Source organism: Neovison vison, chromosome 3, assembly GCF_020171115.1.
Source record: "Neovison vison isolate M4711 chromosome 3, ASM_NN_V1, whole genome shotgun sequence".
NCBI classification, from domain to species: Eukaryota; Metazoa; Chordata; class Mammalia; order Carnivora; family Mustelidae; genus Neogale; species Neogale vison.
Window position 1 is genome coordinate 147,973,349 of NC_058093.1, and position 17,119 is coordinate 147,990,467.

The 17,119-nt window shown below is 44.3% G+C and overlaps 2 protein-coding genes, 1 long non-coding RNA gene and 2 other non-coding genes across 8 annotated transcripts in view; 2 read left to right on the forward strand and 3 right to left on the reverse strand.

The window, feature by feature from the left end:
• MYO5B (myosin VB) overlaps positions 1-7,287 on the forward strand; it is a 333,183-nt gene extending 325,896 nt beyond the window's left edge. For all 3 annotated transcript variants that reach the window (XM_044243014.1, XM_044243013.1, XM_044243015.1), the window contains exons 38-39: positions 530-610; positions 6,931-7,287. In XM_044243014.1, coding sequence (XP_044098949.1) covers positions 530-610; positions 6,931-7,083 — 234 coding nt within the window. In that variant the 3' untranslated portion in view covers positions 7,084-7,287. The remainder of the gene's footprint in view (positions 1-529; positions 611-6,930) is intronic.
• Positions 7,288-12,098: 4,811 nt separating this feature from the next.
• LOC122902890 lies at positions 12,099-17,013 on the reverse strand. Of its 2 annotated transcripts, none has more exons than XR_006383888.1 (4): positions 16,891-17,013; positions 13,975-14,048; positions 13,101-13,291; positions 12,099-12,276 (listed from the first exon to the last, which is right to left on the reverse strand). It is a non-coding gene; the product is annotated as an uncharacterized LOC122902890 (long non-coding RNA). The 2 variants fall into 2 exon arrangements; XR_006383887.1 differs by lacking the exon at positions 16,891-17,013 and adding an exon at positions 16,065-16,187.
• LOC122903888 lies at positions 15,800-15,882 on the reverse strand. The gene has a single exon (XR_006384090.1).
• LOC122903895 lies at positions 15,960-16,102 on the reverse strand. Its single transcript, XR_006384096.1, has one exon.
• ACAA2 (acetyl-CoA acyltransferase 2) overlaps positions 16,700-17,119 on the forward strand; it is a 30,330-nt gene continuing 29,910 nt past the window's right edge. The window contains exon 1 of the mRNA XM_044243016.1: positions 16,700-16,801. Coding sequence (XP_044098951.1) covers positions 16,786-16,801 — 16 coding nt within the window. The 5' untranslated portion in view covers positions 16,700-16,785. The remainder of the gene's footprint in view (positions 16,802-17,119) is intronic.

Genomic DNA, 17,119 nt, shown 5'->3' on the forward strand with positions numbered 1-17,119 from the left:
CTCAACTCCCTTCCCTCTCCATCTCCCCATGTCCTCCATGCTTAAAATGTCTATACAGTAGACATCTTCCTTACCCATTCGTCCGTTGAAGGGCATCTTGGTTCTTTCCACAGTTTGGCAACTGTGGCTATTGCTGCTATAAACATTGGGGTACAGATGGCCCTTCTTTTCACTGCATCTGTATCTTTGGGGTAAATACCCAGTAGTGCAATTGCAGGGTCATAGGAAAGCTCCACTTTCAATTTCTTGAGGTATCTCCACACTGTTTAGAACCATTATCTTTTAAGCCAGGAGCGGGGGTGGGGAGGCGTGATGGAGACAGGAGTAAGAGGGCTCAGGTCTAGCAGACGAAGCCTCTGATCTGTAGTTTACAAAGTGTAGGCTCCTCTCCTCTATTTCACTCCAGCTCCAAGGTATGGGTCCTGTGTAAAGAAGAGTATACTCTTGTGAGTGTTCTATATTCATTGAAATCCAAAAGTTGTCATATGTTCCTTTAGGTCTTGCTAAGCTTTTGCTTTTATTCCAACAGATTGTCAAAATTTTAAACCTTTATACTCCCCTGAATGAATTTGAAGAACGGGTAACCGTGGCCTTTATACGAACAATCCAGGTGAGTTTTAAAACATTAATCAATTTTATAAAGTCCTGGTCCAAAACTAGAATCAATTTTATAAAGCTCTCACCTAAAACTAATAAAGGAAATAAAAGTTTAGAGTTTAACTTTGCTTCTCTGTATTAATAAATCACTGGTTATATTCTAAGCCAAAAGACCTTACATCCTAAGGCTTTTCATTTGGGTAAATACTAACTGTATCACACATAAATAACTTAGCTGTATACACAAAAGACTGAACTTTTATAATCTCTGCTTGGATTTTAGATGTGGTATTTGCCACTAGCACATCACTGAATTAGAGCGCCAAGTGGAATTAACAAAGTCAGCAGAATATCATCCCCACCCATGAACTAAACTAAGAAATATTATTTTAAGAAAACAATTTGAGCTCTCAGTCTTGCCTCTAAGACTCATAACATTTGTCCTTAGGTACATGCTTGAAAGAAAGAAAAGAAAATGTATTAGGGAAGTGATTATTTAAATCTATCTTGAGATTGTGGGATTTTTTTTTTTCTTTTTTAAAAGATGAGCTTCCTAAAGCTGAGCCTTAGGTGATTTGGCTGAATGCCTTAAAAATATACACACACACACATATATATGTATATATATATATATATTATTTATTTATTTATTTAACTAAAGTGATAGAAATTTATTAAGTGAAGATACAGAAAAAGCTCTCAAGAGTGAGAGGGGTCCTAACTGGGTTGCCAATGAGGGCCTTTAGGGTTTGTCTTTTCTAGAAAGCTAACCAGGGAACTTAAATCCTTTTAACATCTCTATTGAGAACACCTTCCATGGCTTACTTCCTTTTTAGTGCCTGGTTATTCTTTGTTGGTCACAGTGGTTATCTGTAGAGACATTACCCACCTCACACCCTTAGGGTAGGGTGGTCCGGTTTGTCCTCTTCTCTCTGGCTTCCCCACACCTCCACTTTTTTGGGATTTCTGTGAGCCTGATCACATAGCCCCCTTTCTATCTCTCCCTGCCTCGCCCCACCTGATCCTCCCTCCTCCCTCCCCCTGGAATAGTAAGGACCGCTGTCAGGGACTGGAGCCATGACCACTCTGGCTGCTTCCTGCTGAAATGGGGCGGTGGGCTGTGAGGCAGTTGGAATCAATCCAGGAGTCGGTCCAGGGGCTTGCAGTATGGCTCCAGGGGGGCACAATGGCCAGCAAATGGTTCATGCATCAGCACGTGCAAAAGGAGAAACATGAAACAAGTTAGGCTCCAAATTATGATAGATTAGATAAGACCCCCAATTACCAGTTTTTCAAATAGCAGTGGATATCTTGGTTATGTTTAATGGATCACAAATGTCCCCTATTAATTGGGAGACCTTGCAGGAGTTAACGGTAATGTCGTAACAACACATGTGAGGAAATTTCCCAGGCTCCAAATGGTGTAGCAATAGTAGAATTGTAAGTGTGATTGTAGCCACGTCCAGGTGACTCAGAAGGACGGTGACCATTTCTCCCATTACCCACCGTGGGGAACACCTTGAGGAGATACAACACTTTCTCAATGCCTAAGCCTCCTTAGCCAGCCAATGCACTGTGATCCCAGCATACGAAACCAGGATCAAAAGAAATGGACGAAAGTGAGCCAAGGAGGCAGGAAAAGGGGAATTGAAATGAGGCTTTATCAAAAAGACACTCAAAAACCTGGAGAACACAGCGGGTAGGAGACGCTCTTCCTCTGGTGTAGTCTCGGGATTTCTCTTCCGAGCGCCTTACACCATGGCCACGTAGAGATCCAGAGATTGAGAAAGTCAGCCGTGTCTAAGGACAAATGAACATTTCAGCCTTGTGTCTAAGGGGAAACCAGAGGCTGAAGGTCAAAGGAAGGATGCCAAGTCAGGTGGAAGGCCGTTCTTCTAAAGGCAACGCAGTGACATGCGGAGCACAGGGAAAGCAGGCGGAGAGGGAGCACCACAGATAGCTCGAGAAGGTGGGGTGCTGATTGAAAAGATCCAGTCCGGACACAGCCACAATCTGCTACTGAAAGTAGAGGGAGCCTTTCGATGACAAAGAAAAGCCACCGGGTTCTCTTGAGTCCCCACGGATTTTTGTGGAGCACTGATAATTTACACAAATCAAAGTACAAGTTCAGAAAGTCTTATTTGGTTTTAAATACTAGCACACACATCAGAGGGAGAGTTGGAACCGCTGCTGGGTTGACAGTGGCGCTGTTTAGAAGAAGAGTTGGAAGTCAAGCCAAAGGTCAAAGGATTTTTGCCACATCAAACTTTGGCGTTGAATTAAGGGCAGAGGGAAAAAAGGTAGCAGAGGTTGGTCAGATCGTCTCTGCAGCGCCAGAATCAGGTTCTGAGTCGCTTCAGCCACCACCCTCAGTGGCTGGTGACTCTATCAAAAAATTCTGTCTGGTGCTTTTTTGTTTTTGTTTTTCTGTTTTTTTTTGTTGTTGTTGTTGGTTTTGTTTTGTTTTTGGGGGGGGGTCTGGTTTTTTTTTTTTTTTATTTCGGGATTTTGTTTGTTTGTTTGTTTGTTTTTTGTTTTTGCCAGCTGTAGTTTTATGTTCTGTTTCTCCCTAGACAGAAGCTACACAGAGGAAAGGGTGGAATGATTTGTGCCGACTTCCTGTACTTGCACACACCTACTGTGGGAAAAATACTATTTGCTCCTTAAAACCATTTGCTTGGGTGATATGGGCAGAACGTGCTGACCTTTAAAAACGTAAATTTGAGGGGATTCTTAAACTCACAGAAGGATTCATAGGATAATGCCTATAAGATGACTACCTTGTTAATTTTAAATAAGTATGTGCACCTTTTGCTGCTGAATTATAAATAATATAGGCATTAACTTTTCTAAATTTTTATACCCTCCTCTCAATCCCTTACAATTTCTTCAAACCCTTTAAAGAGTAGAACCTGCTGATCTGAGGTTGAGAAATAAAAGGACATTTAAGTGCTACAAAACAATTTTTAAGAGCCTTTTGCCCTTTCACATTTTATGTACACCTTTATAGGCTGTGTGACCAGGTTTGTAATAATAAATACAGCCAAGCTGAGTTCACTTTTGGACATCAGTGGTCCTGGAGAGACCATTCTGTTAGGTTCTCAACAGAGCCACTATTTGGTATCTTAAATTAGTAACAGTAGTTGCTTATGTGTCTCTAAATGTCCTTTCTTCTGCTAAACTGTTCCCATTATTTCAAGCTACTTTCTCAAACTGTTAAAATTACTTCAAAATTTTGGCCCAGGGCATGTGGGTGGCTCAGTGGATTGAGCATCTGATTCTTGATTTCAGCTCTGGGCATGGTCTCAGAGTCGTGAGATCAAGCCCCACATAGGGCTCCATGCTCAGCACTGAGTCCGCTTGAGATTCTCTCCCTCCCCTTCTGCCCCCCCCCGCCCCTCCACATACACAATTCCCTCCCTCCTTCCCTCTCTCTAAATATATATATATATATATATATATATATTTATTTATTTATTAAATTTTGGCCCACCTTTCATGTGATACCAACCACATGGAGGTTTTTTACTTGACAACTGGAAATTTAAAGAGTTTTTCCATTTATTATCCAGGTTCACCTTTATGCATTCCACTATAGAATCGACTCACAGTCCTATGCTCACACAGATTTTGTTCTAAAAATCTGTTTCCCAGCACTTTTCAAACGCTCCTGCGTTATTTACTAACCTCAGCCCCACTTGAAGGCTTTAGAAACGCAGAGCTATTATGAGTAATAGTCACCTGTGACATGCAAAGGCTTAATGAGTTCATATAAGATCTCTTGTTGGTTTTGGCTAATACAGTATAATGATGAAACTTCTAGAAAGTTACAACATACCAAATGTTACCACTGCCTAGTGGTGAGTTTTCCTAAGGAGGAAAAAAAATTTGATAGCTTAAGCTAGTAGGCGATGGCCTGTATTTTTACAAGATCGACATGTATTGATTTTCCTCTGCGCAACACTCATAGCTAACTAGTCTCCGTGGCCTTCATGTAAGGATGTCTCCACCTGGGTTCCTAGTTCAGAGGTTGATGGGATGTGAACCTACAGAAGGAACAAAGGAGCGTTAGCCGCCCACACGGGACTCACCTAGTGCCAGAGACCATTCTCTGCTTTACCCTGTTAACTCTCTATCATTCATCACCTCTGCTAGGGAACCACTTATTTTCTGTATGCCTTCTATGTTTTGTGTTACTCATTACTGCCTTTGTGTGTGTTTAGTTTTTGTAGTGTACCACTGAGATTCCCTACTTTCCTTTTTTGTGTACTTTTTTATCACCCTGCTGATCACAACTAACATCTTAAACTTGGAACCACCTAATTTAAATAATCCCAACTTGGGTCAATAGTACACATGTTCTGCTGCTACATACATACCCCTATCTCTGTCTCTGCCACTATGTTGTTACTGCCACATCTGCTGTACATATGTTCCCACTAACAGAAATGCTTAACTGTTTTCTGCATCTGCAGAAATTATGTAAGAATTATGTAAATTATGTAAGAAGGAGCTACAAGCAGAAGTACAGTGCTGGCTATGTTCTTTATTTCTTCCTATAGCCTCAAATTACTGTCTAGTGTCCTTCCATGTCAGCCTACAGGACTTTTTTTAATGATTTTATTTTTGTTTTATTTGACAGAGAGAGACATAGCAGGAGAGGGAACATAAGCAGGGGCAGAGGGAGAGGCAGGCTTCCCACTGAGCAAGGAGCCTCATGCGGGACTCAATCCCAGGATCCAGAGATCATGACTCAAGCTAAAGGCACACACTTAACGACTGAGCCACTCAGGCGCCCTGCAGGACTTTCTTTTGTCAGTGTGGAAGTGACTTAATTTCTCCTTTATTCCTGAAGGATAGTTTTGCTGGGTATAGAGTTTTTGGTTAAGAGTTTTTTTTAGGACTTTAAATAGGTTACCCCATGCCTTCTGGCCTCTGTGGTTTCTGATGAAAAAAATCTGTTCATAATCTTGAGGATACTTTGTAAGTGAGGAGTCCTTTCTCTCTTGCTGTTTTCAAGAGTCCCTCTTTGTTGTTGGGCTTTGATAATCTGACTATAATGTGTCTCAGTGTGAATGTTTATCCCATTTGGATTTTTTTTTTTTCCTGCTTGGAGTTGAGAGTCTTGGGGAGGGGGAACAGGTGTATGTCTTACATTAGATTTTGGATGTTTTCGGCCATTATGTCTTCAATATTTTGCTGCCCTTTTCTCTTTTCCTCTTCTGGGACTACTATGAGGTATATGTTGGTATGCTTTATGGTGTCCCACAGGTCCCTAAGGTTCTGTTTACTTTTATCCATTTTATTTCTCTGTTCCTTAAACTGGATAATTTCAATTGCCTTATCTTCAAGTTCACTGATCATTTCTTCTGCCTGCTCAAGTCTGCTGTTGAACCCCTTTAGTGAACTGAAAAGTTTCATTTGAGTTATTATAATTTTCCTAAAATGTTTGGGTCCAAATTAGGTGGGGGGGAAGGAGGGGTTGTGTCCCTTTAAATCTTCCAATTGATGCCATTGGAGGAAGCTACTGTATCCCAAGAGAAGGTAAAATCAAGGCAGGCATCTGTGCCCATCCATCAGGGAACATGAGAGCAAGGGCAGGAACTCAGATTTTGGAGGACGAGGTCCCACTGTCTGGCCTGCTGCACCGGCTGGCTTCTCCCAGAGTGTGGGCCTCTGTCCCTCAGCTACACAGGGGCTGGAGACTTAGGTTAGTGGCCAGTTCACATAGACTGCTCCCTTAGCAGAGATAAGCAACCTCCCCCTTCTTCAGCTTCTGCTGGTTCTGAGTGTCTAATCAGGTTCCAGAGTTCCAAGATATTTGAGAGCAATTGCTTTTTCCAGCTCAGTGGCTGGTTCAATGGAGGGACTGAGGCCCAGTGCTTTCACTCTGCCATTTTGTGTGATGTCACTCTCCACATTCTGGTTTGCAGATGAGGAAACTAAGGCACAGATAGGTTCAGGAATTTGCCCACCAGATCAGAGCTCAGGCTGTCTGCCTCCAGAGCCCATGGTCTTAAGCCCTTCACTATAGTACCTCTCCACACGATTTGCATCTGAAATGGATTTTTCTATTCTCCTTTAGCTGGAAAATTTATTTTAAAGACTGCCAGAATTTGGGGAGAGCTTAAGGTCATCTGGATTCCAACAGGCTGAAACCAGGGCTTCTCTCCCTGCCGAATGCCACAGGGACAGGGAGGCCACGTTCTCCCGAAGCCCACCCTAATTGTCTTAAAAAATATTTCCATGATACACGCTACTTCACTTTTGTGAGTTTCTCTAAACCAGCTCTTTTGGGGGTGGCCTTTCATGTGGTTGTCGTCTCCCTCACAGGCACAGCTACAAGAGCGGAATGACCCTCAGCAGCTGCTGTTAGACTCCAAGCACATGTTTCCCGTCTTGTTTCCATTCAACCCATCCTCGCTGACCATGGATTCAATCCACATCCCGGCCTATCTGAACCTGGAGTTCCTCAGCGAGGTCTGACGAGGCACAGCCCTCACCCCTGCCCGTGGCTCCATTTCCAGTGAGGGCAAGAAGGAAGCCTCTTATGTATGGTGAAGTGAGGGGTCTGTTAAATCTGTAAAAGACTGAGAGCCCGTACAGAGTGCTGAACGATACGGAATAAGACACATTTGGCATTATTTTTTTGTACGTACTGCTCAGAATAAAAACACTTAAAGTATGGAAGATTTTTTTTTTAAGTATATGATTTCAGTGTAAACGAATACATGTAAAATCCTCTCCCGCCACCCAGCAGCCCCCATGGCCCATATAAAAGGTGTCAGTCTTTAAAATGGAAACTGCCCAGTTTTGATCTTTGCATATAACTGGAGGGCGCCCAAAGTAAAATCATATGAAAAATATGCCACGTAAGTTGCCTTCAAAGGACTTTGAACAAATAATGGTACTAATAACAAGCTGTCGCACAGTGGGGCCATCTCCTGAGGTCTACAAACCACCAGTGCAAATGAGTTTGTGGGGAGATGTTCAGAGAACAAAAATACAGGGCTTGGGCCTTCTGAGAAGTTTTCGAAAGTATTCTGAAAGCCTGGTGATGCAGAGACAGTGGTATAACTAACCTCCAAACATTCTGAGGACAGGTTTCTAAAGCAAAATTAGAAGACTTTGTCCCTCCCATGCTTAAACCCTTTTTGCATAGTCTTGGGTTTATGGAAGAGTCCTGCTTAAAATGCTCCGGTCCCAAACTTAAAGTGTGAGCCACACGGAAAGAGTGTTTGTTTCCGGTGCTAGTCCATGTGCTTCCTGAGTCCACAAAACTTTCACAAAAATCTATGTAATCTAAATATTAGAAAAGAATACCAACTTTGGTTTTATTTACAGATAAAAAAACCAAACAAGTCAGTATGAAAGCCTGTAATCCCTTAATGCCATGAAACTTCCAATAAGAACATCACATAATGCACTGTAATTCCAGGTAACCAGAAACAGTAAAAGAAAATGAACTTGAGAATCCGATTATTTGAAAAACTTTTCTAAATATTCAGTTCAGGGATTATTATCATCCAAAAGTCTTTTTGGGTTTGTATGTTTGTATAAATGTAGATTCTTTTTAAAGAGTGAGAGTAGCTTAGGTCAACACTCCCTTTTCAGGTTATTTTGAACATTTATTTTTTATTTATTTTTTAAAGATTTTATTCACTTACTAGAGAGCACAAGCAGGGGGAACAGCAGATGGAGAGGGAGCAGACTCCCATGGAGGAGGGAGCCTGATGTGGGGCTCCATCCCAGGACCCTGGGATCATGACCTGAGCCAAAGGCCGATGGTTAACCAACTGAGCCACCCAGGCATCCGTTTTCAACAACTCTTAAATTTACCACATAAACACGGCAAATACCTCTGCTTTGAAAAAAGGATTAAAACAGTTTTCAGTGAAATATGACAGCCAATTTTATGTTCACTGCTTTTATAGGTTTCATAGGTTTCTTCCTTGCCTCTTCAACAGTAGGCATTCAATTAGAAAACCCTGCATATTCTCTAAACCCACTTTTTGGTGATTTTTTTCCATATTTCTAACAGATAACAGTATGTTGCTCCCATGACCAGAAGAGATGGTATTTGCAAAACTGAGAAGAGCCTCTATATGACATCAAGATTACCCCATGAACGGCAGGTAGAACGTCCCCCTATGCGCACACATGCACACGCACACACTTACACACACGTAAGCACCACCTGTCCATCAGCCAGCCAACTCCAAAAGCTCCTGGAAACACCGCACACCCCAAGACCCGAATTGTCCTGTGTCCATTCGGCTCCACTTGCTCCGCCATTCTTGGGCCCAGCGCCTGGGCAGACTCTGGAGCATCCCGTCCAAATCTACAACCCCAGCACGACACGTCCATGGAAACCATGGCAGGCCGCTCGCAGGTATCCGCAGAGCTGTGCCTGTCCCCCCTTCGCCGGGTACAGCTATGTCCTCTGAAACCCACAATGCACCCCCCTCAGCCCACACAGTGACTTCCTTGGGAAGGCCAGTCTGTGGGTCTGGGGCTACCTCTTTTTAAAGTCGTTTATTAAGTATAATTTGCTTGATGTTGCACTTCAGTTTAAAACTGAGCTTTCATGTAAGGACTGACCTTCATCTTCAAGATAACCCCAAATGGCCTTGTTTAGAGTGTTGAGGAGTTTGAAAAGCATTGATTCTAGAAATGCAACAGCTTGCTGTCCTTACATTCTGTCTTATACCCTCCCTCTCTCCATCTCCATGGGTCACTACTGCTGTTACCGTTAATCATAGGTGCGAAGGACTCATTAAATAAAAGCTTGGCAATTAGAATAAATGTGGCAGCGGAGCGGGGTATGAATAGTCCTTTTCCAGGAGAGAGGGGCATTTTACTGGAGCTGTACTTAACAGAGTACTAACAACAGAGAAATAACAGTGACTGGAAAATGCTTGGGTCAGCCGTGGGTCAGCCCTGTTTAACTTAACACTTAGAGACTGAAAAGAAGCACTTTTAGAGAAACTTTAATCGCTTATTAGCATTTTTATTCTTTGCTTTTTTAAAGCTAAAGGTTTTCCGACTTCATGAAATCAATGACTTCGTGTAACTTAAGTCAACACCAAGGTCTGACCTCAGTCCACACTGGATACCTGTCTCTCCTTTTTATTTAAAATTTAGTCGACACCCACTCTCACCCCGTGCCTTGGGCAGTTACTAAGATAACTGACTTGTCAATTATTTCTCGGAAACAAGAGTTGTAAAGGGAAGAATTTTAATGTTCGACGTCATGGTGGAGTTTTCCTTTGTTTCTTGAAACATTAAGAGCATTTTAACGATTATTTAAGAATCAAATATTTATAAACAGCCTGTGTTTTCAGTATCATGGGGGAGCTCTGTTTGCCGGTGGTAATGCAGATCAGTCACTGTTGCTGGAGCTGGGAAGCGCGCTCCCTCTCTGCGTTCTCCCTGGGTCTTCACAGCTGCAGTTTGCTCTGTGGCAGCTGAACAGCAGATGAGACCCAAAGTTTATGTGGGTTGTTTCTCCGCTTTCCATGCGGCATGTCCATAGGAGCTCCTTCCCTTGATTTTCCTATACTCAAAATTTTCAGGCTTTTGTAAATACAAGACAAAAGAGAAACCTAGGAACTTGGAACACTTAGGAAAAATTTAACCCTGCTACCATCAATTCACCACTCTTAGAGCCTTACCGCATCAAGATTACAGGAAATAAATTAGAATTCATTTCTTCTGCCTACAATATAGGTAACGGTTGTCATACATGGGACCTCCTTCTAGGCAGCAGGGGTATCCGGAATTGAAGCACTTGTCTCCTGCCTAGGGGACTGGGCAGTCACTACAGTGTGACAGCATGGGGGCGGGTCCCTGTCCTTTTTCCTCCTAGAGTATTCCTAGGCAGTTTCTCAAATTAATTTGCTGCACGAGCCAAATAGCAAAATTCATTTTTTTGCACACGCTGGTGCCATAATTAGAGAATTAGGGGGTATAGAAAAATTAGAGGTGAATGGCAATGACAAATATAGGACTGTTCTTTTATTAGGTTGATACTAAGTATTGGTTTTCCTAAAGAAATTTCTAATTCTAATAAAGCAATCAATCAAATGATTTTAAGCTACTTTCTAAGATGATACTATAACAGAATAACCCAGATTTGGATATAACATTTTGCCAGCAACTATTATTTAGGTGAAGGACTGCTTCTCCTAAGAGGGTTCACATGATATGCCGGAGTAAATCTAACATTGTAAGAAGAAATACTACTGATAAAAATATTTTTTCATTTTGAACAAATCTGTAAAGTACACCTTTGTTTATAGAAAAAGATGCTTGTATTAGTTACTATAATATTCAGCTGTGGATAAAAATTTGTGGAAATAAATACTTTTGAAGAAAGTGGTGTGCCAAATCTAAATGAAATTTAAAACTCTGCAGCTGTATATCAGCTGAAAAGCTTATTTTTAATGCCTGCTTGAGAAACTTGATTCTAGGGGCCTATATTCAAACATGGATCATGATCACTTAAACCAGGGGTTGGCAAACTTCTGCCTGTAGGTAGGGGGTGGGAGCAAACTTTCCCTGTAAAATAACAGACTTATTGAGCAATTACCTCAGAGCCACAGAATTCAAACACAGTAGTTTGGAAGAGGAAAAGACGAGTAGATCAATGGCACAGGACACAGAGCCTAGGGACAGACTCAGTCACATGTATAACTTTGCATATGTGTAAAAAAAAATAGTGGGAAAATATTTACAAGATCTGTATGGAGTTTATAACATAAGTGAAACATTGACAGCCTGGAGAAATTATATCACGTTTGCGGATAATAAGACTTAAATACCAAAACTGTGGTTGGTTGTCTCCAAGTTGATCTACACAAAGAACCAAAAAAAATCTCAACAGTATTTTTGTGGGGGAAATCAACAAACTTATTCTAAAATTGATAGGGAAGTGCCAAGACCCAATGATAAGGAAGACCTTCCTTAAAGAGAAAACTTTCCCAACAAGTACCAAGACTTAATATAAAACTTTAGTAATTAAGATGTGAGATGTGTAGAAATGGCACAGACCAGTTATCCCCTGGAACAGAATAGAGAGCCCAGAAACTAAACATAGATACAGAAACACGGGGAGGCTGTTTCTTACCTACAAGAGAACACACCAAAATCACCTGGAAATCTTTGAAACTTAGGTCAGCAACCCCACCAGTAGGGTTGGTTAAGGTTTCTCCAGGGATAGTGCCCTTAAACAGTCGTCACTAGGAACCACCATGAAACACTTCATGATACAGAAATACTGGTTGGAGAAAAGTTGCCTCTAAAAAAAAAGTTACCTCTAAAAGTTACCAACCTCCATGGAGTGCCTGGGTGGCTCAGTCAGCTGGGCACCTGCCTTGGGCTTGGGTGATGATCTCAGGGTCCTGGGCTGGAGCCCCTCATTGGGACCCCTGCTCAGCAGGGAGTCAGCTGTTCCCTCTGCCCCTCCCCCTTGCTCATGCACACATGGGTGCTCTCTCTCTCCAAAAACCTTAAAAAAATAAAATAATAAAACCCCCCAAAAAATAATAAAACTCCTACCTAAGGATGGACTCACCTCTCTTCTGGGTGGCTGATGGAAGAATAAGGTCACTCTTCAGGAAACTCTTCCCCTCACACCCAGAGAGGTCTAGGCTTACCATCAAGGCGTCCACAGGAAAACTGTCCACGAAGAGTCAAATTTCATACAAGACACACTTAACTACTTAAGAGTTGAGAGAGCAAAGAAGCCCAACATCAGGGACCTGGTCTGGCACTTGTGGTATGAGAAGCTAAACTGGCCCTCCCAGCCAGGCCAGGGTTTCCTCCCCTGGTGCCCAATCTCACAAGACACCAACATCAGGCAAGGCTGCTCTGTGCCTATGATGAAATGAGACAACATTTGACTGAAGACCACTTGATGGTTTTGTCTAAGTATAGAGACAAGACCACGGGCAAACCACTTGATTCCAACCCAGCCTCTCCCAGCCAATAGGAGTGAATGCAGCCTCACCAGCAGCAAGCTAGTCTAGCTTGGATCTGCCTCCTCCTAGATAGGATTATATCATCCAAAGGATTGTCCCTACTTCCAGACAGAACCCGACCCCTCCACACCCCTATATGTGACATTCCCCAGGCACTCCTGGCTGCCCTCCAATAAAGGAAAGGGGAAAACAAATGGTTAAGTGATAGAGATCACAGTCAGCAGGATAAGAGTCTCCAACAGTTTGCAACTGTCTCAGTGATTTATAAGAAGAAAGCAATCTCTAGGAACCTATAGACTCAGTCTCCCTAACATCACCCTCCCGTCCACAGGATAGAAAACTTCATATACTCACACCCCAGTGCGGCTCTTTCTGCCCATGGGTCCCGTCCTCGTGCTTTGATAAAACCACCTTTTCACTCCAAAGACATCTCAAGAATTCTTTCTTGGCCATGGGCTCTGAACCCCACCACCCCACCACCCCACCACCCCACCACTCCAAACCACATCAGTAAGTACCTACCTTCCCCCATTTGAACATGGTTTCGTGCAGACATGATGCCTACAGCTGTAGCAACCAAAAGCCTGGATACTTGATGACATGGTAATACTTGGAGGCTTCTTGTTATGTGGAACAATAAAAAACCTTATTGTTTAAGCCATTTTAAGTCTTCTGTTATTTGCAGCCAAAAGCAGCCCAAGTGATAATTAGCCCTAAAGGAAAAATAAGCCTTTATTTAACACAGCAACTATGATGGCAAAAAAAAAATATTAGAACTGAGTTACTGTCAAACCCAAATCAAGTCCAAGGTTTCCGTTAAATATAATGTAATAACTTAATTCCTACACCTAGAATAGTACGTGCTCTGTACCGTCCTTGATAGGATTAAAAAAAAGTTACTCATATTGTTTCCCGCAGGAACTCTGGCTGGGTAAGTGTGAACATTTACTGCTGACACATTGCCTCACCTCTCCACCTACCTGAAACCATTTTATCCCCCCCACCCCCCCCACAGACCCTCCCCTGCAGAAAAAAGAAAATAAATCTTCAGAACCTAAGCCACCATACACTGGAAAATATAGTAAGTCATTCTTAACAGGCTTTCTTCCCAAGTACTTTCACTTCTTCCTCCAAGGAAGATTCACTTAACATTCACCTACTTTCTTTTGTGTAACAGAGACCTTAGCTAATGATACCTGTCAGCTTCTCTATCTGCACTCCTATATTTCCATATCCTCTGAGTCCTGAAGACAACAGGCCTTGGGCATTTGAGAACCACACGTTCAAAATTCTAATTCAGCAATTTCTAGATTGGAGGCCTTGGCAAGGTCTTTGGTTTCTCTGAGGCTAAGCTTCATCATTTATAAAATGAGAAGAGAAAAAAAAACCAACCTACCTCATGGGGTTGTAAACTGTCCCTCAGTCAGGATTTGTCCAATATGTGTGGATTTTATAGGATTTTTATAACACCTGGGTATAAAATTTATAAACACCATATGTAAGGGCCTGGCACATGCTGGGCACACAGTATCCAAAAAATGGTAGCTTTTATTATTACTCTCTGTTCATCATCCAGAAGATGCAGGTAAAAAAAAACCATCTGGTGAGAAGCTTTGATCTCGGTCAGAATTCTATTGACTATACATACTCGTTGTGGGAAAGTAGTTTATATATTTTTAAAAGTTAATAACCCTCAGAGCTTACCTATATATTAAATCAGCTATCCATTTCCTGCATTCATTCCATTTAAAGTGACAGAAAGGAGAAAAGGAATAAATCTAAGGGTCAAATTGCAGTAGATCACAAGAAAATGGGTGACAACGAGGAGGCAGAAGGTAGGAAGGGGAATAAAGTGATTTTTTGTGATGATGGACATGTTTTAATTATAGTTTTATAGCCGATGATAGAATGGGTTACAAGAGTGTATACACTTGTGAAATTCAACCAATTTAAGATTTTCACCCTATGACCACATGTAAATTCTGCCTTAAGAAAAACCAGAAATAAATATTGATATCTAATAGGACCCAAGCCAAGTGTTCCCAGAGTGAAGTGTATAACTTAACCCTTTCATCTGCCACTTCACTTTCCTCCATTTCAGTGACCCAGGTCACCTGCAGCTAAGCAGGGTCTGGGAAGCCAAGGATTCTTCTGAGGTGTCAGGACAATAGTAGCCTTAAGGCTATGTCACAATACCAAGGCAGTCACCTCACTTCACGACGTCAGGTAGGCTTTTTATCACCTCATATCCTCATAAAAATGTTCAGTACAAGAAATATTGGGGCTTCTGCCTCAGTTGGTTAAACATCTGCCTTCCACTCAGGTCATGACCCCAGGGGTCCTAGGATGGAGTCCCACCTAGGGCTCCCTGCTCAACGAGGAGTCCGCTTCTCTTTCTCCCTTTGCCCCTCCCTCTGCTTGTGCCCTCGCTCTTTCTCTCAAATAAATAAAATCCTAAAAAAAAAAAAAAAAAGAAAGAAAGATAAAGACCACATTCACATAACTTTTTTTTTTTTTGAAAGAAAGAGAAAGCGGGGACAGGTGCAGAGAGGGGGAGAGAGAAAGAGCCCTGAACCAGGGCCCCATCTTACCACTCCCAGATCATGACCTGCGCCAAAGTCAAGAGTCAGGGGCTTAACTGACTGAGCCGCCCAGGCGCCCCCCCACATAACTTTTATTAGGGTATATTATTTTCTTATTATTGCTATTATTCTCTTACTGTGCCTAAATCATAAACTTTATCATTGATATGTACATACAGGAAAAAAGACGGGGCTTGGCACTATCTGGTTTCAGGCATCCCCTAGGGGTCTGGGTCTGGGACCATGTCTCCCTCCCATTCAGGGGTGGGGGGGCAGAGACTACTGTATTAATTTCTGCATTAGGAAAATAAGGTAGTTTGATGTTAGATGTGATACAACAAATACAACAAAACGTTAACAACTGCAGGATACAGGTGGTGGATGTATGGGTGTTCTCTGCAGAAATGTTTCCACTTCTCTGTATGTTCAAATGTTTTCATAAAGAAAAGGACGGACTTAACACCTTGCAAGAAGGCTACAGGAGCCTGAAAGCGGGAGTCTAGGGCAGGCACGTTCTGAGGGTTCACAGAAAACCTCGACGTAATCCGCCGCAGCTTCGCAGGCACACACACCGCCCCCGGCCCCGGCCCCGGCCCCGGCCCCGGGCCCCGCGCCTCGGCCGCGGCCGCGCTGCTCGCCCGGTCTCAGCCCGTTCTCAGCACACACTCCATCACCTGGTTCCTAGAACTCAGATTGCGCAGTGGTCACGTCATCATCGACCAGGGCTCACAGTCACAGCGGCGGAGGCCTCCCTAACTCTCCCTCACCTCCAGCCTAGCCCGCTGCCCCTCATCTCCCCGCCCCGGTCCCCAGCCACCCTTCGCCTGACGCGTTTTCATAATCCTCTCGGGCTCCAGGCCAGCGGCGCCGCCAGCAATGGGGCCCGATCATATAAGGAAAATACCGCGAGCTCAAGTGCGGGATACACTGGGGACTCCCTGCCCTCCGACACTCGCTGCACTCCCTCCCGCTGCAATCGCCCCCGCCCCGCTCGCCCGTCCGCCCCGTCCCCACCTCCACCCGGCCCCCGGCCTCCAGGCCCCTCTCGGCCCCGCCGCCCTCGGCCCCTCCGCGCAGCCGCACCGCGCAGCCTGCGACAGAGGCTCAGCCAATCCCCTCGCGGCGACCTCGCGCCTGGCCCACCCGACTTCCGGCCCCGCGCCCTCTCCCCTCGAGTCCCTTCCACATGGGGGGCGTCTTGGTGTCGGGACGCCTGGTCCAGTGACTAAGGCGATCCGGTGCGGGGTGAAAGGGGACGTTCAGTACAGGATTACGGAGCGGGTTATAGAGGCCGGGGACAGGAGGGACAAGGGCAGAGTCAAGTCATTGTCTCGCTAGGGAAAAGGGAGGTAAAGTGTTTAAAGACAAGAGTGAGGAGGAAATGCGCTGGCAAGGAACGCTCTCTTCTGCAAGGCCCGGCTGCGGGCAGGGTTGGGGTTCCCATTCAGCGGGTGGCGTCTCGCCCAGGGGCGACGAGCACCAACCGGCCAGAGAGGCGGGAAGTGGGTGAAAGGGCGGGGGCGGGGCCTCGCGGGTCGCCGCCCCTGGCTTTAAGGCCGGGAGGTGGGCCGGGGCTCCTCCTCGTCGCTGGAGGGGAAGCCCTGCGTTCGTCCCCGCTCGCAGCCATGTCCCTGCTCAGAGGTGAGCGTCGGTGGTTCCTCTCTTGGGGGGGGGAGGGGATTGATGAAAGCCCAACCCGAAGGATTCTCCCGGGTCAAGGAGGAACATACTTGTAAGGCACTAGCGACAGCGACTCCGATGCAGGTTCCAGCTGAGGGTCGAAACCAAGGTTTGCTTCTGACCTTGAAGGTCATTTCCCTTCTTCGCGCAGACCACCCCGCCCGCGCCCGGTGTTTGCAGCAGTTAGAGAAAACTGGGGCGGCGCCGGAAGCACCGGGCGGCCTGGGAGGCGGGGGGTGCTTCGCAGAGGAGCCCCGGCCTCTAAACAGGTCTGGGATG